Source organism: Siphateles boraxobius, unplaced genomic scaffold, assembly GCF_051911475.1.
Source record: "Siphateles boraxobius isolate OS27281-9 unplaced genomic scaffold, OSU_SipBor_1 1, whole genome shotgun sequence".
NCBI classification, from domain to species: Eukaryota; Metazoa; Chordata; class Actinopteri; order Cypriniformes; family Leuciscidae; genus Siphateles; species Siphateles boraxobius.
Window position 1 is genome coordinate 4,807,534 of NW_027508699.1, and position 26,917 is coordinate 4,834,450.

Consider the following 26,917-nt stretch of genomic DNA (forward strand, 5'->3'; position numbering starts at 1 on the left):
GGAGAAACTCAAATAGACGGGAAAAAAAACATAAATTCTCCTTGAATGAATCACAATATGAGACTTACATTTTGAGAATAAATTAATTATTTCTCATGTATATTTAATTTTTTGACATGCTACATGAAAGATTATCTTTTCGCCTTTTTTCTGTTAGGGTTATTTTATTCAAAGTGTTGATTTTTGGCAAATTGAATGGAGTAGTCAACTAATGGTGGACCAATTTGACCCCTAAAACAATTGATGTTGCCAACATTTATTCAGCCTTCTACGTGTAAAAAATTTGCATGCACATTCATGACCCTAAATGTGAAAATGTCTCAAAATTACCAGCGTTTCAAGCGGTTGGAAAATTGAATGCAGGTCAAACTGTCCCCAACAGCACAGGAGGGTTTTTAACGTATAGAAAGTCACCCAGTTAAATGACTTACTTTTTTAAGTACTGTCCACTGATGTTCTCCAAAGACCAGCTTCCATGACTGTTTTGAGAACCAATCAAAACCTCATGTGTTAAAAAAAATCCTGTGCTCGGTCTGGTGTCAGGTTCGCTCCTCAGAAGAGTTCTCCAGCTTGTCTAAAGATCAGCTGGTGAAGTTGCTCCGCAGTGAGGAGCTGAGGATTGAAGACGAGTATCAAGTGTTCACGGCTGCTATGGACTGGCTGCACCAGGACGTGCCCCACCGGAAGAAGCATGTGGTGGAAGTTCTGGAGCCTGTGCGCTTCGCTCTGCTGTCTCCACAGAGACTCTACAAGTACATCGAGGGTGAGCTAGAGAGACTGGGATTCAGATGACTGCGACACACTAATGAATGAAACTCATCATTTTTATCTCACATTTCGGACTTATTTTCTCAGAATTGCGTGATATAAACAGTGAGATAAAAATTCGCAATTGCCTTTTAAATTTTTTTTATTCCGTGGCAGCTTCCATAGATTTCTTATTAGATTTAATAGGAAGAAACTTTCACATTGTCTGACATAAGCAAAGGTTATAATTTACAGAAAGACATTTCAATTTAAACAGATGAGAGATGTCTTTGCTTGTTTCCGCCATTGAAAAAAAAAAGTAAAAGATAATTGCGATTTTTTTTTAATCTTACAATTGTGACCTCTTTTCTCAGAATTGTGATATATAAACTTGCAATTATGAGTTAAAAAGTCCAATTCTGAGGAGAAAAATATCACACACAATTCTGACTATATAACACCAAATTACGACTTTATATCATGCAATTCTGACTTAAAAACTTGCATTGCAAGTTTATATCACGCAATTCTGAGAAAAAAAGTCAAAATTGTGGAACTAAACTTCTATACTTTTCTGACTGAAAGTATAGCTACGGTTACCGTAGTCAAGTCACTGTTACAGATTTGAGTGGCAGCAGTAATGCATGTAAACACAAATGATAAATAAAAAAATACACTTATTATGAATAATAACCTGAATAAAATATTCTGTCAAATAATAAAAGGAAAGAAAAATATCTATTCACATGCAATGGTATTTCAAAATGTTAAATAGACATTTTAAGAGGATTTAAGAGCATAAAAATTATGCATAATAAAATGTTTTAAAACAATAAGAGTAGGCCAGTAAGAGCTGTGTGTGTAAACCTCACTCCCCTCATCTCAAGAGGCGCTCTAGCGATTGTAATCAGACCAAAGATTGCCCGTTTGATATACCCTAAATTTATTATACTTCATGTTTAACTCTAAAATAAATTGTAAAATAGGCATTATGTTTGTATATGAGTCACATATTTGAGTCTAAATAACTACATTCTCACCTAAAATACTCTCAAAACTACATTCCGTGACACAACAACAGTAGTATTTGTAAAAAAAAAAAAAACATTGGTGGATTTGCTCGACCGCCATGACAGTCACCGCAAGCGGTGTGATACTAACAGTGAAACGGTCAGAGAGCTGATACTGGGGGAATATCGCACAGCTGGAAAATGCTCTCGGCCAATCAGATTCGAGAACCAGAAAGAACTGTTGTATAAACGGAAATAAAATAATGCAGTGCAGTAAATAATGTGAAGTTCATTATCGATACAGAATTGAATGAATGTGCAGGTGTGCGTATCTTGTTTATTTTACAACAAATGTGGCTCATTTGTCATACTTTAGAGCTGGAATTATTTGTTTTATTATGTTTGTTTTTGTGTACACATTGGTGATGAGACTTTCCCTCACAGGTATTTCTGAATTCAGTTTGCGGGTTGCCTTGCAAACCCTTCTGAGAGAGTACACTGAAGTCAACAAGTCCCCTAAAGAGAGCAAACATTTCAGCCTTCTGCAAACGACCAAGACCCGGCCCAGGAGAAAAGCCCGCAAGTACCTCTATGCCATTGGTACGTAAACTCAACTGCCAGTGTGCAGCTGTGATATTCGTCTTAAGGCTGGAATACACTACAGAGTTTTCAAATCAAAACAGATTTTAACCTGTTAACTGTCTATTGAGTATGAACTTTTTTTTTTTATTACTTTATTATTTATTTAGTAATTCATGAATGCTTTGGAATACAGACCTAAGGCTCGTCTTTATTTATTTATTTTTTAAAGAAGACACTCAGCAGATTATTGCAGAAGTTCTTTAAAAAAAGTTTACTGTAAAGCAAATATACTAAACTCATGTTATTATACAAAATATATATCTTACTAAATAATTTGGACTCAAAAACAAAACAAACTATCCCAGAAAAACCAAGTTCCAAAGTTGATATCACAAAAATTAAGGATGGTTAAGTAAAAGTACTGTCTTCATGACAATGCAAGGTCCAGTTTTAACCTGGTTTTCACGGGAGGAATTTTGAGTGTTTAAGGGTCCAAATGATAACAAATTTTTGAGGCTTATTAAAATAAGTGCTGGGAAAAAAGTATGCCAAATGTCCTGCTACCAGGACACTGACAGCTTACTATCGTTGACTCTTCCAGACTGTAAATCTGGGCAAAAGTCATGTAGTGCATTCTAGCCTTTAGTCATGTTCATCCAATTCAACTTCTTCTTCTGTCTATAGGTGGCTACACGCGCCTGCAGGGCGGCCGATGGAGTGACAGTCGGGCTTTGAGTTGTGTTGAGCGCTTCGATTCGTTCAGTCAGTACTGGACCACCGTGTCTTCCCTGCATCAGGCCCGCAGTGGACTCGGGGTGGCGGTGTTGGAAGGCATGATATATGTAGTTGGGGGTAAGTGTGGGTTTATTCTGTTGTGTTGCCTCGTGCAAAAATGTCTTGTGTGGGTTTATTTTTTGTGTTTTTTTCTATTGTGTTGCCTCATCAATATTAGGGCCCATGCAAAAATAACTTCTTGGCTGCACCGCCTATGAAATCTATCTCGCAGGGATGAAATTTTACTAACTGACTTATTGCAAAGGTGGCATCCTATCACAGTACCACACTTGAATTCACTGAGCTTTTCAGAAAGACCCATTTTTTTCATAAATGTTTGTAAATGCAGAGAGCATGCCTAGGTGCTTGATTTTATAACTGTGGCAATGTGTCTGATTAAAACTCCAATACTTTTGCCCATATAGTGTGTATAATTTTTAAAGTCCCCCTGTAGTCAATAATTTTATCTCTTAAAACACCAAAATTACATATTTAAAGTTTTTTTTTAAATCACGTCAAATACCGCTTTTTTGAGACCGTCTTTGATTCACTGCAGGAGAAAATACTCAGCAATGAATTTTATGAATTTACACATGGCTTGTCTTAAAGAATATTAAAAACACCATATAGACATATAAACAACATTAAACACTTGGTTTTCACCACAGGGGGACTTTAAAAGCAAGCATCAGTATCTCTACTAAAATGTCAAACATCAATATTTCTACTACTAACTTGTACTTGAGAAAACGAATAAAAAAACTGAAGGCCCGTTCACACCAAAATCAATAACTGTAACATTCTGTATATTATAAGCATGTGCTGCAATTATGTTTTCTGTCATTTAAAATGCTCAAGCTCTTTTAAGTAAGGTGGATTCTGATTGGCTGTCAGTGACTTTATCGTTTGTCAGCTGGGGGTAAAAAATAGTTTTGAAAGTGATTCCAATGATATCATTCCTTCCTGTTGTTATCGTTATAAATGTGGTGTGGACTTCAGTATTCTCATAGAATTAGAATGACTTATAGGTATCATTAAATGCCAGAATATGAGAATATGGGAGTATGCTGTTCGGCTATTAAGCCATCACATAAAGCAACCTAGCATAACCACATAGCAATCTACTGAAATTTATATTTAGAATATAATTTTAGGAGACAATGGTAAACATGCAGCCATCTTGTATTGCACAGGAGAAAAAGACTCGATGATCTTCGACTGCACGGAGCGGTACGACCCAGTGACCAAGCAGTGGGCGGCAGTGGCGTCTCTGACCTATCCACGCTGTGGGGTTGGAGTCTGTTCCTGTCATGGAGCTCTTTATGCACTCGGTATGCAAATGTATACTCTTTCTGGCAGGGCGAGTCTCCTGCTCTCTTCAGGGTTTTGTTCGGTTTCACTATAACATCATGTGATTTGCATGAACGCGTCTAGCAACATTCCTGTAGTTCAGCTTAGCTCTGGCAACTCCAAGGTCATGGGTTCCCTAGCAGTGCATGAACTGATAAAATGTACAAATTGAGGGTTAAAAGTGTCTGCCAAATGCATACATGTAAATGTTTATTGTTTCAGGAGGCTGGATTGGCTCGGAAATTGGGAAGACCATGGAACGATATGACCCAGCAGAAAATAAATGGGAGATTATTGGGAGCTTGGCTGTTCCTCGATATTATTTCGGCTGCTGTGAGCTGCAAGGTACATGGATAACTGAACCATATTGATGACCAATAAATGACTTTTAAAGGTTAAATATATTTGACCTGAACATCCACTTTGTTTTATAAACCTTTTTATTTTAAGAAGTGTAGCATTAAAATCAACATCAGATGAAATGGGAATACTTTTACGTGGCTTAATTGTGCATGATTCTTCACTTCTATTTTATACCTCTTCTTTCATCAAAAAGTCTTTTCACTCTCTGTACTCCACAGCAGGGTTAGCACAACTTTTGGTCATTGCGGTGGCAAACTTGCAGTGTGAAACGATGCAGTGTTAGAATGTTAAGGCTTGACACTCAACAACAGAAACCCAAACGTGTGCCTCATTCTCATGTGCTTTGGTCCGTCACAGAAACACTGCGCATTGTATGACCAGTAGTTTCAGAGTTTGAGGAGAGAAATGTCAAATGATGATGGAAAAAAATTTGAATTGTGACACATTTGCAAACTGTTTAAAATGAAAAAGTCCACTAAAAGAACGGATAGAAAAGAATGATACATTCACAAACTGGACATAACTATAAAGTTTGGAAGCTTGTTTCCATCGCAATTTTTATCTCAGAATTGCATGATATAAAGTTTTAAAGTCAGAATTGCAAGTTTATACGTTTATATTGCAACTTTATAACTTGCAACTGTGAGTTCATATCTCTTAATTGGGACTTTATATCACGCAATTCTGAGAAATACAGTCAGAATTGTGAGATATAAACTCACAATTGTGAGATAAAAAAGTCGCAATTATCTTTTAAAATGTTTTACTCTGTGGGGAAACAATCTTCCATAATAAAGCGCTGCAGTGATTACATATTTTTGTAGGAAGTTTGCATCAACCCTCAACAAAAACCCAATAGGATTTTTTGCCATTTGCTTTTGGATTATTGCAGAAAATAAGTTCTGTGACGAACAAAATGTTTAAGAATCATAAACTAGTGTTAATGATAATCTTCACAAATGAAGAGAACTTTTATGAATTTCGAAGCCTAAATACAATAAGCTGAAGCTAAACATAGATAATTAACGAACTACACCACCGTTATATGACATTACCAGCACCAAACTCATTATTTAAAAAACATTGTCCTTGAAAGTTTGAATTAGAATAGTTTGCAAGAATTTTTTTTTTTTTGAATCACAATTACTGATGTATTTAATATTGTAGAATAAAGCCTGAACCTATCTTGAGCTTGTCTTCAACACAGATCTTATTTCAGGCATTTAACCGAAACTCCATTGACTTCTGGACGATGCATCCAGAAGTGCTAAAATGCACTGTGGAAGTATGGGAAAACGTGTATGCAGGCTCTAGTCTTCTTCAGTATGGTGTGTGAATGTTCCAGGCTTCATCTATGTGATTGGTGGCATCAGTGATGAGGGAACGGAGCTGCGCTCGGCTGAGGTGTACGACCCAATCTCTCGCCGCTGGAGCGCCCTGCCTGTCATGGTGACCCGACGGGCGTACGTGGGCGTAGCGAGTCTCAATAACTGCATCTACGCTGTAGGAGGCTGGAACGAGGCCCTGGGGTCACTGGACACTGTGGAAAAGTATTGCCTTGAGGAGGTTAGGATTCCATAAAGTCTGGTTTATCAAGTCGACCCTTTATGCAAATGTTTCTCCTTTTAATGCCGTGTATGGCTCTGTTCTTATAGGAGAAATGGGTGGAGGTGGCGTCGATGGCCGTCCCGCGCGCTGGGGTAACAGTGGCGGCTGTTAATGGTTTGTTATATGCGGTGGGTGGTCGGACCACTAGCCGGGACTTTTCAGCACCGGTTACTGTAGACTCGGTGGAAATCTATGACCCGCACCTGGACACATGGACCGAGATCGGCAACATGATCACAAGCCGCTGTGATGGAGGTGTAGCCGTGCTCTGATATTCACAACCAGCACAATTCACTCAACTCCACTCTTCTAACAGATTTTACAGTGTCTAATTTATTATACTTTTTAAACGAGTTAAGAAGGACACCTGGTTTAGATCTCATATGTAAACCTGTGAACTTGAGAAGGCATGTTTGGGAGTGAAGCATCAAGGTGTATCTTTTTTTTTTTTTTTTTTTTTACACCTCTTGTGTTTTGTATGCGAGATGGTTTCCGCCACAGAATAAAACATTTTAAAAGATAATTGCGTTTTTTTTTATCTCACAATTGCGAGTTTACATCTCACGATTTGGACTTTATTCCTCAGAATTGCATGATATAAAGTCTCAATTGTGAGAAATAAACTTGAAATTCTAACACGCAATTGCGAGATATAAAGTCAGAATTGCGAGATATAAAGTCAGAATTGCGAGATATAAAGTCAGAATTGCGAGATATAAAGTCAGAATTGCGAGATATAAAATCAGAATTGCGAGATATAAAGTCAGAATTGCGAGATATAAACTCGCAATTGCATGTTATAAAATCAGAATTGCTATTCTGACCTTTTCCCGCAATTCTGACTTTATATCTCGCAATTGCGTTAGGATTTTAAGTTTATTTCTCGCAATTGAGACTATATCTTGCAATTCTGACATCTTTTCTCAGAATTGTGAGATATAAAATCCAATTCTAAGGAAAAAAAAAACTTTATGGAGTTTATAATTATATCTCACAATTCTGACTCTAAAACACGCAATTGCGACTTTATATTTCACAATTGCGTTCTCAGTTCTGAGAAAAAAGTCAGAATTTGAGTTTATTTCTCCCAAATGCAACTTTATATTATGCAATTCTGTCTTTATAACACACAGTCGAGACTTTATATTATGCAATTCTGTGAAGTCAGAATTGCGGGATGTAAACTCACAATTCTGACTTTTTTCCTCACAAGATAAAAAGTCGCATTTACCTTTATTTTTCATTTTGTGGCGTAAACGAGCTTCCATGGTTTTGAGATCATGAGCATTCATCAAAAGGTCACTCAGTTCACCTATGCCATTCGAGGTCCATTGCGTAAAGTTGTTTGTGGTGTTATTATCATCTCAGTGTTTTTGATGTGCATTTTAACTTGCTTCTTTTGTTCAGTTTCACATTTGCCTCTTTTTAAAATGTTTTATTTGTTACATTTTGCACTTTTGTATTGTACCTTTGTTTCTCACGATCTTAAGCTTGTGGAAATCTGCTTGATTGCTGTAAAAAAAAAAAATTAATAAATTGAAGCACTAGAATTTGTTCAGCAGAGAGCTTTAATATTTCATTAAAAGATCCTGGAATAAAACGAAATAGTTTTCCACTCCTGTAAGACTGTCATATCTGACTCAATGGCCATCACATACTGTACATTCACAAAAGATATTAATGAATTGTGATTCTACAGACACAGACCTACTGTAATATCAGGCCAAAATGAAGGTTTAACTTCCTTAACTATTAGTACAACTATAAGCACAGTGTAAATTGGAATTTAAATGTTATTTTATGATCAGTTTGTATTTTTGTAGTTGCAAATATATACATCACAATGTAAACTTCTATTGACAACTAGTCAGTCATATATTTCACTCTAATAGTATATTTTATTACACCAGCACTGTACGTGTACAAAGATTTAGAATAAAATAGAAAAGTGACATTTGGTTTATACATTTAAAAGATTAAATGCATTCTCAGATTTCATATACACCACAAATGTTTGACAGGTCTCTTTCAACAAAATGTTTAAGATGCACCAAGGAATTAAATAAAACTGAAATAGGTTCTGCAGTTTTGTAAGACCCTAGAGACATAAAAAATAATCTGTCAACTTGTATATGCAAAAACCAAATTATTAGCAGTTGTTTTCGCAACATACACAGGATCTTTCTCCATTTCATGAACAGCAGGTGTCTGGTAATTTGGCTTCCTACGATTATTTCAAATGGTGCCATTTTAAGAAAACCTTTTTTTCCCATTTGATAATCTTCATGTATGTGTATACACCACAATTTACATTATATTACATTGTTTTCACACTCGATGGATAAGTCACACATAGTACTTTGAAGGTTTGGGAGAAACGAATGCTCTCTTCTGCTGAACTGTAGTCACAGAGTATGTGCTCAACAGAAAAAATACAAGAACGCATTTTAAAAGTCAATCTATTATGTTTTAATATTATATCAGGTAAACTGGAATCACATAGTTCATGATATTTGACATATGGTAAGGAAAGAAATATTTCTATCAATGTATTTACTCGTGTAAAAATAAGTTTTAAAAATAAAATTTTCGACTGATAATAAACAAGGGTGTAAACAAATCGACAATACATTTTTTTTTCAGATTTTAAAACAATGTTTTACTTTTATGTTTTTAGAGGGACAGTTTAGAATATCTGGAGCAATCTGAAGACCTGTTAAAGACCAGCTGTATAAGACAAAGCGTGTGTGTCCTAAACTTACTGTGGCTGTGTTTATGAGCTGCCTTACACTAAAAGTACCAAATCACACCTATATTTCCTTGAACTTTATAAAATAAACTGATCTCATTTTGTTAAAAAAGGACAATATCTCACTATAATATGAGCAATATGCATGTAATGTGTATGTAAAACATGATTATGCAATTCAAGACACCAGCATATGAGAAGCAACCATTACCATTTTTTAAGAATTAGTTAAGAAAATAAGTTTTGCTTGACTTTTGCAATGTCAAATGTTCAGATGCTATTACATGAATAAAAGGAGGTGTAACACCCTGCCCATATGTGCAGATAGATAATAGCTAGAATGTTTAAATATCGCAAACAGAAAGCTGCTTATCCAGAGTGTACACAGCAGCAACTAAGACAAAAGCTCTAAGTTATCTTAAAAGAAAAACAAAAAATTAGTGAACATGCTCGTTCGATATATCAATACCAAATAGATATAGCAATCAATATAGCCAAGATATATCCATCTTCCTTCATTATACAAAATAAAAACAGAAACTGTTTCAAAGACAAGGCCTTGAGAGTTTTAGAGTGTTTCTTGGTTGAATCATATGTGTTTTTTAGCTTTAGCCCTGAAATTAAGTAACATACTTGGTCAAAATAACATACAGAACATGGAACATATTAGTCTGCACCTTTTAGTCATGAATATATATTTACATTCAGCTTTGTTGGAGTATTGACCGAACTTCATAAAGTCTTCCCTGGGTGGAATGTTCAGATCTGAAAACTGGAAGCTGGAAGAGAATGGAGAGGTCGCTGTTGTTGGCAAGTGTGTTCTCTTCTAGGATTTGTTGGCGTCTCTGACCTTTTGGATTTCCTGTTAAAAGAAGAGAAGACTTGAGTGGAATTGAAATATTTTCACATGAAACTCTAAAGATAAAACTAGGTGTTATACAGATAAAGGAATACACGAGAGGGATGTTTAAATGATGTAATAGGAGGTAAAGGGATGTAACCGTATGGCGATTTTGCAGTACACTGGGATTATAAATACAGGTGGTGTCTATGAATTAGATTTCCATTACTATAAATTCAATTATGTTCAAAAATGTCTAAATTTTCCATTAATTTAACTGTCACTCAACCCAGAATCCCCCAGTCCCAGTGTCGGGTTTGGTGTTTGGGTGGCCGTTATAGACGGGAGTAATCAGAGCAGGAACCACAGGAACACTTTAATTTAAGGTGATGTAGTTGCAAAGAATAGAAGATAGAAAGTACTAGGGTTGTACAAAATTACAGTAATCAGTACCAATACCGGTTCTCAGTCCAAATTTCAAAACCAGAGCAAAAACTGTTAAATAAGTACTTAAAAACAATTGTTGAATTTTGATTCGTCCATTGGTTATCACTGTCAATCATTTCAGTTTCCGATTCAATCACATATTAAAATACAGTTGTTAATCCAGAAACTTTGAAGTTTTTCATTCTGCTCAGTACACTGTATATACTTATAAGGTAAGGACTCGCGTTGAACAAAACAAAACCTTTTTGTGCGTTTTCAGCGGTGTTGAGTGACTAACTTATTGACTAGCACCTCTGATTGGCTATTGCGTTCATGTGCTCAACAGATTTGATTGTGATTGGCTACAAGGAGACTTTTTTTTTTACACTTGTAAAACACGCTGTAAATAAAAACCTTTGAGCCTCAGAGAAACAAACACGAACGTGAGAGTTTGAAAGCAGGCATCAGTGGGTACCAAATATACCCGGTGCTGCAGAAATGCTGATACAGTCAACTTTGACAACCCTTGAAAGTTTTATGGATTTTTTTAATAATAATAATAATAATAATATTATTCTAATAAAATAATAATAATAATTATTATTATTAATAATAGTGTTCTATAATAAAACATATTTTTTGCTAAATTATGCAATTGGATTGAGCAAATCTAATTGAGAGCGTTTCAAAGATATCCAAAATAAAGTTGATGATGATTAATACTTTAGTAATCCCGAAGGAAATTCAAGTTAAAGAATTGGTTATAACTTAAATGTCTCTAAAGGCCCTATTATGGCCAGCAGCCGTATCACCCTGTAGACCAAGACTGCTCGCCCACTGAAGCTAAGCAGGGTTGAGCCGAGTCAGTACCTGGATGGGAGACTCCTGGGAAAACTGTGTTGCTGCTGGAAGAGGTGTTAGTGAGGCCAGCAGGGGGCGCTCAGCCTGTGGTCTGTGTGGGTCCTAATACCCCAGTATAGTGATGGGGACACTATACTGAAACAAGCACCGTCCTCCAGGTAAGACGTTAAACCGAGGTTCAAACCTCGTTAAACCTGAGATTCATTAAAAATCTCAGGATGTCTTTCGAAAGAGTAGGGGTGTAACCCTAGCGTCCAGGCCAAATCTGCCCAATGGCCTCCTAATCATCTCTCTCTCTCTCTCTCTCTCTCTCATATTTATACATATATATATATATATATACACACACACACGCTAATTGTCTTCCTTCCACCAATAAGCTGGTGTGTGTTGGGCGTTCTGGCGCAATATGGCTGCCGTCGCATCATCCAGGTGATGCTACACATTAGTGGTGGTTGAGGAGATGCCCCCTTCTATGTAAAGGGTTTTGAGTGCCGAGAAAAACGCTATATAAATGTAATTAATTATTTTAACGATCTAAGCGCATCCAGTTGCACAATCCACTTTTGAAAAATGGTTCGGTTGGGGTTGTCAATGGACAGGTAAAAGGGCTGTCCCCATTCTCTTAATGAGCAATGGGTGTGTTTTGGGCTTTACGTGCAATAAACCAATCATCTCCCATCCCCTTTAAAAGCCAGTTGCCCTCGCACCATGGTGGATTCGCTATTTACATGACGGAATTTGCAAGTGTGAAAAACTGAACGCTTCTCTAGCGAGGAAACGGATCTGCTCGTGCGCGAGGTTAAAGCATGTGCCCAGACCATCTACGGGACAAAGTGTACGTACGCTATAGGCGCACATTACCAACGCGCTCTATAAATAACAAAAAAAATATTGCGCCATTGACTTTAGACCAGGTTTCACTTGGTCAATGGCTCAATCTATTTCAGTCGCCTCAAAATAGCAATACGCCAACAATGCCCCTGAACACTCCTCGTTTTCAGACCAGCAGCCCACGGGCGAACAGAGGGGCGCAAATGCATTTGCCATTTAAACAACTCAGTGCAGGACGTGAAAATGATAACTGCGTCGGGCTGAAACTAGCAAAAACTTGTCGTGCCTGACGCCCCATTGCAACGGCTGTGTGATAGGGCCCTGTGTGTTGATCAGATGAGTGTCTACTAAAAATTATATTATTCAAATAGTTATTAGCAATGCACCCTAATACCGTGACCGTCAAAATCTCATATCATTACACTCCGAGTGATGAACATTTAGACCGGAACATTTTACCTCAAGAAGAGTATCTTTTAATTTCCCATACGCTGCGTCAAGATCATCATTGATAATGATCACATCAAATAATCCAGGCTCTTTACCTGAAAGATGGATAAATAACGGTTAGCATGCTATTATAGATGTGAAAAAAATTGCAGCATTTCATTAAAAATTATTCGTATAGAAACGGATACCTACTTATTTCCACGTCCACTTTGGCTGCATGTAAACGTTTTTGTAGACTTTCCTCAGATTCAGTTTTTCTATCCCTTAATCTTTTTTCCTAAAATAAATAAAGTTCTACAGTTGAGATTAAAACAAAGACATTTTAACATAATATTTGGAGAGAGAGTGCTCATTTAAAGTATTTCTTACCAGGATGTCCATTGACGGGGCCTGGATGGACACGTATATGGGGTTGAGATCGGTCCTCTTGATGTTCTTCACTCCCTGCATGTCAATGTCCAAAATGCAAATCAAGTTTTTGGCCTGAACAGCCTGTACAGCTGCTTTACTGTGAAGAGGGCAAAAGTGAGGTTAGTTATCAAGCATGTTAAGTAATAGACCATTCAATAAGAAAACGAGCACTTATCAGTGGGATTGTATTAGTGGTTTCAAAAGAAGGATGTCAGTTAAATGTCCCTCCAAACAAGACTTTCCAAAAGGGCTGTACCTTGTTCCGTACATGTTCCCTGAAAATTCGGCATTTTCAACAAATTCACCATTTGCTACTGCTGCCTGCATAACTTCCCTGGTAACGTAATGATAATCTGAAAGAAAAAGAAGATTTTTTTCAGAAGATACGTCACTCGTACGACACTGACTTTCAAAAAAACTGATATTTCAAAGGATGTTGCTATTATCATTTAATCAGCCAGAATACCACTTAAGGACAACACGCAACTGAAAGCACAAATTTGGAAAGCATATATTTGACTATTAATAGACACAGTTTTAGTTAATAGTCGCCCACAGCTGATAAGCAGAAGTATTTCAGTAAGACCGTAATAACATGATTTAGCCAGTTAGCAGGAGACATACACAATATAAAACACAAAACTACGTATTTTCAACAGACGGTAGAAAATACATACATCAATAGTTAATCCTTCTTACAGGTTGTGATTCTGAGGAGCAAATTGGTCCAAATTGATCATTATTTATCGTCCACTTTCGACTTTACAACTTTGCAAACAGTTTACATTCACAAACAGCTTTATTACACACTGCATGAGAGGTAATATTTGAAAAAGCATAATGGGGCACTTAGATTTGATTCTGTTTGACCACCAACTGAAATAACTAGATATTTATGTAATGAACATTATGTTTTATAATAACAAAGCTTGTAGTAAAATTTAGTTATGTTTTTTAAGGATAATGCAAAAGATATTTTCAGAAAAACATTGTTCTCTTTACCACTCAAGGTCAAAAGCCTAACCTTTGCCGTTCTCCTCTCCTGGACGGGGGCTACGCGTTGTATCTGGAAAAGAACAATCTTAATTAAGAAAATTGAAAGTCCTCCAGTGGTGAAAGTCAAGTGGTTAATGTTGTTTATATGTCTATGTGGTGTTTCAATATGCTTTCAGACAAACCATGTGTAAATTCATAAGTCAACACCATTGCTGAGTCTCAAGAGAACCAGATTATCCAGGTATATTTTTGTGTTGATATGAAAAACCTTGTACATTTAGCAATATAACGGGTGAATTGTATATATGATGTATATAACGATGTTATGATGAACTATATGCCTTTCTCCACTGAGGTTCTTAGTTGTTCAAAGCGTTTCTGGTGCTGATGTTTAGAAGGCAGCATTGTCGACTATCCCCCCGGTTCAGCATTTATACTTGTGACACATATTATTGTATGTGACTTACGGGACACGCTGAAGCCAAATACACCATCGAACTCCTTGAGCAGTTTCTTTAGCAGAGTGCTTTTCCCAGCCCCAGAGGGTCCACTCATCACCACAGGCCTCGGTCCAGCCATCGCTGCACACACACACCACAGACACAGAGAAAGAAAGAAAGAGGCTTTCAGAAACATTCAAGAAGAAATTCACTTTGACACTGAAGATTGGAGTAATGATGCTGAAAATTCAGCTTTCCATCATAGGAGTAAATTACATTTGAAAGGTGCAGTGTGTAATTGTAGCGACATCTAGTGGTGAGGGTGCGAATTGCAAGCAACAGAAGTTACGGTGGCCGACACGAGAAGATGTCATCGTCTGGGACAGCAGAGAGTAGCCAGTTCAGCAATGAGGTTTCTTTACAAAGATAATTTAAGAAATTAGGTTTACATAATTATTCAGTAAAACGATATGTTATTGCGATGTGAATATTATTGTTACTTGTTCAGCATTGTGTCAGTGTTTTATTCGCTGACTTTAGCTTGCTTCTTTGCACGAAGAACAACATACTGATGAAACACGTTTGTCTGTTTAGGGCTACGGTAGAAACATGTTCCATGTAAGGGGACCCGCGGTGTGTGTAGATAGAAATGCTTATTCTAAGGTGATAAAAACATAACGGTTCATTATGTAAGGTCTTTAAACACAACTGAAAACATAGTTATGTACATGATATTGCATTTCTGTCAACAGATCCTCCTAAATATTACACAATGCATCTTTAAATAGAAAGTGGTTTATAGAATATAATTATTTTAAATTGTATTAATATTTCACAATATTACCAAATAATTGCAACCTTGGTGAACATTAGAAACTAATTTCAAAAACATATATATTTATATAAAAAGTGAATTATTCCAAACTTTTGTCCGGTAGTGTAGTGACTTCAAAATCCTGTCTCAACATGTTCCAACAGGACTGAAGCACAACAGCTCGTTAGCTCTGAACGCAGCTAATGAGTTCAAGATGAGCCAATTCACTAAGGACATTTTAATTACTACGACAGTGGAAAATTACAGATTCTGTATTGTGCCATGTTTCCGGGAGGAGGTAACCTCCCCAATACTCACAAATGTTCCCACTGTCAGTCCAAATCAGATTATTTGTGTATCTGATTGGAATCTGATCTACAATTATTGACTGTCCACACTGTGTATGGCAACTGTTCAGATCTGATTTGTGTGTCCTGTGGCACTTTCGTTTACCAGAATATCTGCTTTGGTTTCTATGGCATTGCGTTGGTAGGCATACGCCAACAACAACAACAACAACAACAACAACAACAACAACAACAACAACAACAACAACAACATGAAGCAGTTTGCAAAACAGATGTCTTATTTACAACATGATTTTTTGCTGTTCACACTTGCTAAATCTGATCGGATTTTAATTGGATATGTAAAGACATCGGTTTTATTCTGACAGTCTGAACGAGGCTTTAGATCAGATTGAAATCGGATACACAAATAATCTGATTTAGACTGACAGTAGCCTCGTTTCCATCCACTTTTTGCGCTGTTAGACAAAGTGAATATGCGAAGAAAAAAAAAACATTACGAAATTTGCCGTCTCCAGACTGTTTCCATTCAATTGGCCTTTTACCGATAAGATTGTGATGACGTCACAAATGACGAAAGCGATTTGTCGCATATGTTTTGTTGTATTGCAAAAAAAAAAGTGCCCTTGAGCTGTTTCCATAAAAAAATTTTTATCGCAAATTCTACCTTTTCAGGTTCCAGTCAGCACCCCCCAACACCAAAAAAACAAACAAACAAACAAAAATGGAGAGAGTATTCAGGCAGTTAATTGAAATTTGCCAGCTTACTGTCATTTCAATTTCACAAATAATTGCAAGTGTCCGAAATATCAGAAGACGATGGCAGAATGAAGCAGTTGCTCATCTGATAGGGCTCGAAGTAACTACCCTTTAAATGCAACGAAGCCCAAGGGTCTGGGAGAGACCACACAATAAGGCGTTTTGGGAGGAAGTTGTGGAGACACTTTACAGAAAGTTTTTTTTTTTTTGCCACTTTTTGCCAGGCTCGATATAACACTACACCAAAAAACTAGTTGAGGATAAATTCTTTAAAATTGGGCAATTCCAGCGTTATGGACGTGACATTTGCAGTCAAAACATGATTTATAAATTCTCAGAAAATATATTTAATACTGAAACGTCTGTTTATATATACATACTCCCTTAATAAAGGAGTCCAGACATTAGAAAAATATCAGTCTACACATGTGTTTTATATTTAATATGAGGGAAATACAGACATGAAACAAAATATCTTTAAATTTTAGGTGGCAATTTTTTTTAGTAATTCTATGAATTATACTGCGCAAAACAAAAGTAGCCTAATACTAACCCGATGAAGAATGGTCAGCCTCCATAGAACATAAAATATTATTTTTATTAAATTTTTCGTGTTCGCATTTATGAGGAAAAAAACAATGTTAAGGACGTGACAGTTCTCTGTTACGGACATGACCGCTCTGAAAGCGACTTTAAAACTTTCACAGAGACCTCAAACAGAAAGCACAAAGCCTTTCTTTAAAGTGAATTTCGTTTTTTATTAATTGTATCTTAATATTATCAATGTTTCATCAACCAATTGCATGGATTTAATAAATAAAAAGTAAATATAGTAGAAAATAGATCATCAAGGCCCGTACGGAAATGGGAAAGAAGGCATTTCTGTATTCTTCACCTTCAGCATGAAATACTTTGCAAAAGGACTTGAAACTCATTGAGTTAATCTCGCTAAATGCTTTTAAGTCCAAAATGAAAGACTTAGAGGCAGATGCCTTAATGTAGGCTAAATGCTCTTAGACTGTAAACATTATTTTAAATGCTTATATGAAATGTTAGCTTTAGTCTTCTGTGTTATTTGTCTGTACCTATGTATTTGTACTAATGCTGACTCTCCTGGTTAAATAAAGGTTAAATAAAATATCACAGAGGCGCTGGCGCATGAACTGGACTCTCGTCCCATAAATGAACCGAAACTCAGCGTATAATGTACTTGCACAGACCTGAGAAACATATAGAAAGCTTGAAATTTCTACTTGTAAACAGAACAATTCAAAACGAAAGAGTCCCCAAGTAAAGTCGGTTATTAATAGGGCTGGGGCGGTATGGATTTTTTCTAACCGCAGTTGAAAAGCAAGATTTTCCCACGGTATGGCGGTAAACCGCTTTAAATAGCCAGCCCCCAACACCCCCCCACCCACAGACTTTCGCGCACGCACCAGAAGTCGTTTTTGCAAGACAGACTTTGTTAAATATTATCACCTACATCCGAAAAAAAAAAACGAGCACAATTTGAAATAGTCAAATTTTCATCAAGCAGTAATTTGGCATGAACCAATCACTGAATAGATTTCCTTATTTAAGAATATTCAACATTCGCATTGAATTCATCATTTTCAGGAGAATACATTATGATGTTCACATTGGAAATGAAAGAACACCTATTGCAACATGTCTTAATTACAATTATTATACTCCATATTTAGGTTTACATAATATAGTGTTATTTTTTATTTAATCTATGTCGATTATATGAAGAGTGAACAGCATGAGTAAGATAGGATCATAAGATGGGTCAGACACGATTTTGACCATTTTATTAAGTTTTGTTTTGTAGAAAGCCTTTCTTTAAATTAAATTTCGTTTTGTATAAATTGTACCTTAATTTTAATCACTGTTTCATTAACTAATTGCCTGGAATTAAGAAATAAGAAGCACATAGCAGACATATAATCAGGAGGACGTGGAAGCGCAGGTGCGATCTCTTGCGCGTGAACTGGAGCTCGTCTCATAAATGAACCGAAACTCGGCGTAGGCTGGGCCTAAATGTCTACTTTTAAACAAAATTCAAAACGAAATGATAACATTTTAGTCTACAGTAGCCTAGTCAGGTAAGGTCAGGTTTGCCGATGTGCGTTATAGGCTATTTAGTTATTCATATTTATCCCTGGGCGCCGATCGGAGACGGAGTTCACTGCTGATATTCTGAGGATACAACATAGCCAATATACTAGGGACTTTAGCCTTTAAATATCTTTGCTGCATTGGATCAGTGTTCTTTCTAGAACAGCCAAGAGCTTTCTAGCCTCGAGACAGCAGCGCATTGCATTGCTCATAGACCTTAAAACAGTCAGCGCCGCGGATGTGGTTTCGAAAATTGATCAAAAAACGTTGGTGCGGGTGGATGGCGGACAGATGATGAGTTTTGTGATGCGGTTGCGGATGAAATAATAATAGCCTATCCACGCATCTCTAATACGAATGGAATGTTATTATGCGTCATGGAACATTGCGCTCCTCAACTTGCGAAAGGTCGGATTTGCTCCATCTTTTGATGATAAGTTTTGTTTAGAAAACCTTGAATCCATGATAGCCACAATATCATTAGACATAATCCATGTCATTAGAATCAATGAATCCATGTCATTAGACACAACGTGCACACATGTGCAGGCCAAGGTTTTTTTTTTTTTTTGCGGTGATGACGGTGACGAGCTCAGACCCGCGGTTGGTGTCACGTGACCGCGGTATTGCGGTAATGCGGTAAGCATCCAAGCCTTAGTTATTAAATAAACAAATACCAAAACATGTTTTGCGGTGTCCACCACTTTTCAAAGTAAAGTTACGCCACTGCCACCGACCACCGGTTCCGACACTAAAGCGGATTGCCATTGCCCTGTACAAGCTGGCAACCTGCGCAGAGTATAGAGTGATGGGCGAAACTTTCGGGGTTAGTAAAACAACCGGCCATGGTTTTTGTTGTGACGACTGCATCTTGCACGTGATGAAAATATCATGTGACACCACATTTATTTGCGTTAAAGCCCCTTTTCTCAATAAAAAGTGTTTCCAAACTAGTTTTTCGCGACAATTAAAGTATTGACATAGAATTTATGCGCTAAAGTTAAACGGAAAAGGATTGTGTCGACATTTGCAAAAAAATATCGATAATTGCCATTTCCATCAGCTATATCGGTAAACATTTTAGTGCGCTAAACCTTTTTTCGCAAAAAAACCCTTGGATGGAAACCTGGCTAGTGTGAATGAAACCCAAGTTCCCCTCCGAACTGAATGGACCAATTATCACAGCAATTTGACTAAAAAAGTCCAGTTTATTTAATTTTGCACGAATGGTGCACAGATTTCACCAGCGCTCTCCAAAAATGTGATGCGATTTCCGATTTCCGAACACATTTGAATTCCATTGGGAATTTTCTATTTTAAAACACAATAAAAAAAATAAAATGATCTAAAACAGCCACGTAAACTAAAAAAACAGATGAAAAGAGAACATCATCTTGCACCAAGATAAATTAGAAAGCTTTTTAAACTACTCATGACCATCCTTAATAGAATTTATCACGTTTTATTCTATCTATTGTGGTAGATTGGGACTAACTACATTTACATTTAGTCAATTAGCAATTATCCAAAGCGACTTACAACTGAGGACTAAAGACAAACAAGTCATTGTGAGCAGGCAAAAACAACGCAAGAAGTGCTCAAAATACAAAGTTCAGGCATTGCTCAGAGTAGCATAAGCCAGACAAGGGAAGATTTAAAGGAAAAGATTTTTTTTTTATATTAAGTGCTCACGGAAGAGATGAGTTTTCAGTTGTCTAGAAAGAAATGTAGAGTAGACTAGACTTTCTAATAGATAATCTGCTAAGGGAATAGATTTTTTCCACTTTGTCACTATAGTGTCTCAGAACACATGCCATCCAGTGTGTGCGTGGCCATTTGTAAATGTAACGTGTCTGGCTTCCGGTGTAATCCACTTCCAGTTATTTCTAGTTGTACAAAAAAAGCTTGTTATGCTGCTTGATATTGCAAAAACTAGTATTTCTTACTCTATTATTTTTATGTATTGTCATAATAATTGTAAACACACTACTTTGTAGAGCAAATCGTTTTACCATGCACCATGTTATCCTTCTCATTATTTCCATATAGCGGTTAATGAACCGGAAGTCTCGCACATTCACAGAAAATAGCTTACTTTCGCGTTGAAAAATAAGGTGGATAGATTAGAAAAAAGACAAGATTCTTGAATTATTGACCAAACATGTAAAATGTGTTCTTTTCAAATGACTGACAGAAAAAAAACTGACCTACATATAATCCAAGAGAAGACAAAGCCAAAGTTGCTCCTAACCTGTATGAGTTTCTTTCTTCTGTTGAACACAAAACAAGATATTTTAAAGAATGTTGGTAATCAGACAGTTGAGGTAGCCATTGACTTCATTTTTTTTTCCTTCTATGGAAGTCAATGGCTACGTCAACTCTCTGATTACCAACAGTGGATGGGTGAACTATCCCTTTAGGAGCCTGATGAATTGTTAAAGAGTAGGAAATAAACAATTTCAATATAAGAAAATGTTAAATGAAGTTAGTTTGACTTCCCATGGCACTTTGAAGTAGAAAATTCGATAACACTTTAACTAATGTAAACAAATGAAAGCTTATTGTAATGTATTAACTAACATGAACTAACATGTGCAATAACAAATATTAATCTTTGTTGATGTTAGTTGATAAAAGTCCAGCTGTTTATTGACCATTCATGTTAGATCACAGTGTATTAATTCATGTTAACAAATACAACTTTTGATTTTAATGTATTAGTAAATGTGTAAATTAAGATTAATAAATGCTGTAGAAGTATTGTTCATTCTTAGTTCACGTTAACTAATGTTAGTAAATTAAACATTAAAGCAGCTGGCATTAATGATAATGTGAATTATGAAATTTTCATTAAACTGCTCTCTTAAGGTTTAGGTTTACCGGGTTTATAATATTTAAGCATTAAAACAAATTTCAATAAATTTAATAACAATAAGTAAATTTACATCACAATTCAAGCTCTGTGTTAGTATTGCTTACCTTGCTCAAATGTGCAAAAGGAAACATACACAACACTTAATCTGATCTGAATGTGTGTGTGCTTTCTGATAATATCCTGCTCCAATAAGCTCACTGGAAGCCAAACCCGTCAAACAACCCAGCCTTCTTTACACGAGTTACTGCCACGGTATCAACATTACACCAGACTGACTCAGAAACTCTGCCTAGTGCTTACGATAACTAAAACAACAGCGCCAACATTGAGTTGTGATATTTCCCATTGATCTACTGAATTATTCAAATTTGAAGAAAATTCAAATGATACATTTTAGCTATGAATGGGTGCGTGAATCTCACAAAAACATGTCCAAGTCAGCATTTAAGCCATTTTTAAATCAAAAGAAAAATTATTCTGAATAAAGAAATGTAAATTTTGTATGTTTATTTCAGACATATATTTTTTTTCATTGATATTTTTCTTGACAATTAAACTACTACTTCTCCAAAATGTCCGTTACCATAGACTATTTTTTGTTATTTATCATTTGAACACATGTATTGATTCGTGTGTGAAATATATGTACAAATGTTTTCACATACAAATCATCTTATTTAATTTATTATACATTTACGATTTTTTTTTAAACAAACCAAACCACATGTAAGCAAAAATCACATACTCTGGGTGGCCTAATAATCATTTTAAAGGAATAGTTCACTTAATTTAAATTCTGTCATCATTTACTCACCCTCAAGTTGTTTCTGACCTGTATGAATTTCTTTCTTCTGTTGAACAGAAAATAAGATATTTTGAAGAATGTTGGTAACCACACAGTTGATGTACCCCATTGACTTCCATAGCAGGGAAAATAAATACAATGGAAGTCAATGGGGTCCATCAACTGTCTGGTTACAGTTTATTCATACAGGTTTGAAACAACTTGAGGGTGAGTAAATTATGACAGAATGTTAATTTTTAAGTGAACTATTCATATATATATATATATATATATATAGTGGGTCTGTAGAAAAGATGTTTATTGTGTTTGAACTGGTTTTGAGGATGGCACACTTGAGGATCTTTCAGGCGTCTTTCGAGAGTGTAAGATGAGTGTCATATGTTTACGGAGTCATGATGAATGGCTGTAAAGAAAAGGCTGTGTGGAAAGCCCTTAAAGTCATCATGATTGACGACTGATCAAAATTGACCCAATTTACTTTGTTTAGCGCACATTAATAGTCTTCGGATGAACAATTAATCTGTGCAAGTTAATATACAGAAACATTTGTTTTTTGTGGTAATCTTTCATCAAAATCTGAAAATTTGCTTCCGCTCTGGAATGGCGTTCCTTCTATGATGACGTTAGTTTGGAAAAAGAAAATAAGTCACAATAAATAAGTTGGAAATAAGTCACAACACTGAAGTAAAGTCAGTTGCAACTTCCGGCTCACAGGGACTTTAAATGGAGATGGTACGGGCAGTTTTTATGCCAAATGACTAACCTTGGGCATGCAGTCGCTCATTAAGAATACGCTAAATTCATTAACATCAGAACGAGGTTAAGAACAAATCCATGTGCGCACAAACACACACGTGTTGTGAATTAGGTGGATTCCATCAATTATTAGTGAATGAGACCCATTATTCTCTCATTGAAAGTGACATGTGAAGGCCAAGTAACCCATAATCGGAATTTGTCCTCTGCATTTAACCCATCCAACTCAGTGCACACACATTAGGAGTAGTGAACACACACACACACACACACACACACACACACACACACACACACACACACACACACACACACACACACACACACACACACACACACACACACACACACACACACCTGTAGCAGTGGGCAACCATATTTTTTGCTGTGGCGCCTGGGAAACGATTGGGTGCTGATATCGCACCCAGCAATATGTGCTGATATTGAGAATCGAACCCGCAACCTTTGGGTTACCAGTCTGACTCTCTATTAACCATTACGCCACTCAAATTCCACACGCCACACATTCTCAGTGGTTATTCTCATTAAAATCTCTTTACTTTAATGTAGTATTTGTTACTGCACCACTTTTCTACAAATCAACTCCACCTCTGCCAAGTCTACACCATGCAAGGTCAGTTTTATATTGTACATTTAGCCTCTATACCACAGCACGTAGTCACCACACATTTAAATACACTTTGTTTTTGCGTTTTTTTTATTATGATTTAATATTACCGGTTTATGGTATTTTAATAAAACTATCAGACTGAACTCTAGCCTATAGATCTTAGTCAGGGTAGCTCCATATTTCAATTTTGACAGGAATGAAAAAAATGCTGTGAGGGACAAAATATATTGTTGTTAAACAATAGTGCAATACACTGAACGCAATCAGATTGTCAAAATTCTGTCATTAATTACTGACCCTCATGTCGTTCCAAACCCGTAAGACTTTTGTTCATCTTCGGAACACAAATGAAGATCTTATTTATGAAATCTGAAAGATTTCTGTCCCTCCATTGACAGCTACACAACTACCACTTTGACGCTTCAAAATGTTCATAAAGAGATTTTAAAACTAATCCATATCAATTGAGTGGTTTAGTCCAAATTTTCTGAAGAGTGACGATCGCTTTATATGATGAACAGATTGAACTCTGTCATTAATTGCTCACTGCATGGGTGTAGAGGGTGAATAATTAATGACAGAATTTTTCTAAAAAACACTTTTTGGGTGAACTATCCCTTTAAGCGAATACATTTTTTGAAAATAACTACAAAATAAGTCACTTTTTACTTTTAAGTAAATTTAAAAGGACTAGGCAGCCAAATGGAGAAATCCTAAAATGGCATCTTTGATTTGAAAACCGCCTTGAGTCTTAGTCTTATTCCAGTGAGTGCTGAAGTGACGTCTCAGAGCAAACAGCAGCGAGGGACATAAGGCACTTGAAGGTAAAAGGCTTGGAAGTCATAACAGCTCCTTTTCAGTGTCAAAATCAGAGCCACAGCTCACAAGAGAATGTGTACAATACACACACAGTGAATTCAAGCAAGTTCTCACACTCTCACTTCAGATTCCCTAAAAAGTATGCCATGCAAAAATGTCTATTTTGCATTACTGGAATAAAACCCTCCTATAATAAAACAAAATATCAAGCACAGTTAACCACAACATGACACCTTGTGCTATTATTTAAAATTTCTATTCAAGAATTCAATTAAATGGGGAACCTGAACCAATGGAACCCTGACCAATGAATGTGCACCATCTACATCGCTGCATAGTTCACTACAGCTGGACGTTCCACTAGATTAAACAGCAAAACAGCTGTAATCACAGGAAAAACACTTGACAATGATCATAAAACAGGCCACATCTCATACTGACAGACTATATATAACAACGCTTTCCTCCAGCCTATCATATGTGCAACTGTTTTTCCCCTTTTTCTTAAATTCAGTGTCCGGTACAACATTTGTTTCAACCTTTCCATTACAAACTGATGTCTTCAAATAAACGAGCTCCACATGTGACATCCACATTTTAATGCAAGTCATATGGTGCAACCCCTTGCCATGACACCAGTTTTGGCTGGTGCTTAAAGACAGCGTGTTTGTTTCCTCATCAACTTTTAAAGTACTACTTAATCTTATGTTGTGTGATGTATCGTCCACTTCTAAGTCTTCAAGGTCACAAGACGAGTGGGTTCTTCTCAATACTCAAACTCCTCCATCCATTGACCCAGAAAACAATGAAGGAATCAGACACCTTAAAGGCTTCTTCCAGAGGCGCTGAGAAAAGCGCTAGCTGTCGAGAAACCTCACGCATGTACAAATTCTACTCTACCTTCAGTCACAATTATTTTAACTTACGTTTTACCTTTGCATAGGGGTGAGCGACCTGGCGACAAAATATTAGAAATGTGGAAATAAAGCGTTTAACATGCGTTTAATAATAAAGTGTTTATCGGTTAGAGGTAGGTTTAGGAAGGGCTTTAATGTCCCAATAAGGTGGCATCCATTTAATAATTTTAATAAATTTAATAATTTACACCCTGTTATTATTGCATACCGTTTAATGTACAACACTGAGGTGCTAATAGTGGCTCTAAATGAGGAATGGATTTGAGGAAGCAGCAGCGTGGAAGTCAAGGCTGTGGCTAAAGCAGAGTGGAGTTTGATTTATTAGGGAATGCATTTGACTGACGGCGCTCTGAAGAGTGAACAGACAAATGCGCTGAATTAGAGACGGTAAAGGTGAGTGGCTCCAATATCATTGGTCTTAAAAAGTGGGTGGGTCTGGTTCGGTCGCCCGTGCTTCTAACGTTTATGGAAACGTAATAACCAAGATTAAATGAACATTCTGTCACATACCATTCATTTCCTTTAATGCTATGTGCTTTGAGCTTTCCTTAAAATCCAAAACTTAACTGTCCAAATCAATCAACTGCGGGACATGCTTTATTTTTAAATGAGTTATTAAAAGTGCACTAAACTGCGGAAGAGAGACACTTTCTGTGTGCGATGCAAGATGGAGCGAAACACGGATTAGCAAAGTATACTTGGGGTTTCAGGCGTGCACCTAAACGGTCAAATATACACAAAAAATGTGTCAAAGTGTCCATCTTGGAGAGTATTTACATAAAGACAGTCAGTTATGCCTTAAGTGAATAAACAGTTGGGAAAAAAATTGGATGCGTGTCATTATATTAGATCCATGCATTCGGTCTTAAAACCTAATACCTGCGGCTGTCTGTGTCATTAATGTTAAACAAAAGACAGACAAAATCACTCACTGCTGTTGACTGAATCACTTTAGTAATTTTAATAAGAATCCATTCATACAGTGAAGACTTTGAGTTAAACTCAGGGTTTAATTACCTTTTTGACAAATGCAATACTGTGTTTTAAATTGTGCAAGTCCATAGGCTTGTTCAAATCTGGATATTATCGATAATACATCTCAAAATTGGGAAGATCGTGATTTAGATCGTGATATGAAATTTTGGGAAGATCACCCACCCCTACCGTTGGAGTTTAAATAAAGTGCATTTCACATATTACAACAGGGCTTCGCGCTTTACTAATATTCAGAATGAATGTCTTAAACCACCAAACCTCAGCATGAGGACAGATCCTTTGGGCGCAGCTCATGACATTTTGAAGTGATCAAGAATATTCCAATTTACAAAGAAGTTGTGTTTCGATTTCTCAGTTTCATTCACTGCATCCTTTCCCAACATTAAGCAGAGCCGGGAAGCGAGGAAAGTAAACAATGATGCACATTTAAAGAGATTAAACCCAGTGTAGTCTTTTTTTTTTTTTTTGCCATTGCCTTTGTTTGTTGACAGTTGCGGACTAATTTTCTGCTCAGACAAAGTCAGACTAAGATTGATCAAAAAAACACTTCTTCCACATTTTTAACTGCCTAGCCTTTTGACTGAAAAATCTGATTTCATTATTTAGAGATCTAACTCTTGCTTCAATTTCAAGCAAATTCAGGTTAATTTTTAAATTAGGTTTTTCTCAGATGT

General features: G+C 36.4%; 2 protein-coding genes across 9 annotated transcripts in view; one reads left to right on the plus strand and one right to left on the minus strand.

Annotated features, from left to right (window-relative positions):
• The window catches only part of ipp (intracisternal A particle-promoted polypeptide), a 23,111-nt gene extending 15,056 nt beyond the window's left edge, over window positions 1-8,055 (plus strand). For 2 of the 3 annotated variants that reach the window (XM_077247136.1, XM_077247127.1), the window contains 7 exons: window positions 544-763; window positions 2,202-2,357; window positions 3,024-3,191; window positions 4,307-4,444; window positions 4,686-4,808; window positions 6,172-6,392; window positions 6,482-8,055. In XM_077247136.1, coding sequence (XP_077103251.1) covers window positions 544-763; window positions 2,202-2,357; window positions 3,024-3,191; window positions 4,307-4,444; window positions 4,686-4,808; window positions 6,172-6,392; window positions 6,482-6,706 — 1,251 coding nt within the window. In that variant the 3' untranslated portion in view covers window positions 6,707-8,055. The remainder of the gene's footprint in view (window positions 1-543; window positions 764-2,201; window positions 2,358-3,023; window positions 3,192-4,306; window positions 4,445-4,685; window positions 4,809-6,171; window positions 6,393-6,481) is intronic. The other variant, XR_013209577.1, reaches the window with a different exon arrangement.
• guk1a (guanylate kinase 1a) overlaps window positions 7,985-26,917 on the minus strand; it is a 20,544-nt gene continuing 1,611 nt past the window's right edge. For 2 of the 6 annotated variants that reach the window (XM_077247262.1, XM_077247177.1), the window contains 7 exons: window positions 14,470-14,583; window positions 14,031-14,072; window positions 13,263-13,359; window positions 12,965-13,103; window positions 12,788-12,872; window positions 12,605-12,690; window positions 7,985-10,045 (listed from right to left, as the gene is read on the minus strand). In XM_077247262.1, the coding sequence (XP_077103377.1) occupies window positions 10,010-10,045; window positions 12,605-12,690; window positions 12,788-12,872; window positions 12,965-13,103; window positions 13,263-13,359; window positions 14,031-14,072; window positions 14,470-14,583 (599 nt within the window). In that variant the 3' untranslated portion in view covers window positions 7,985-10,009. Of the gene's footprint in view, window positions 10,046-12,604; window positions 12,691-12,787; window positions 12,873-12,964; window positions 13,104-13,262; window positions 13,360-14,030; window positions 14,073-14,469; window positions 14,584-14,718; window positions 14,859-20,651; window positions 20,715-21,423; window positions 21,593-26,917 lie in introns of those variants that run through there. The other 4 variants (XM_077247178.1, XM_077247442.1, XM_077247204.1 and 1 more) reach the window with 4 other exon arrangements.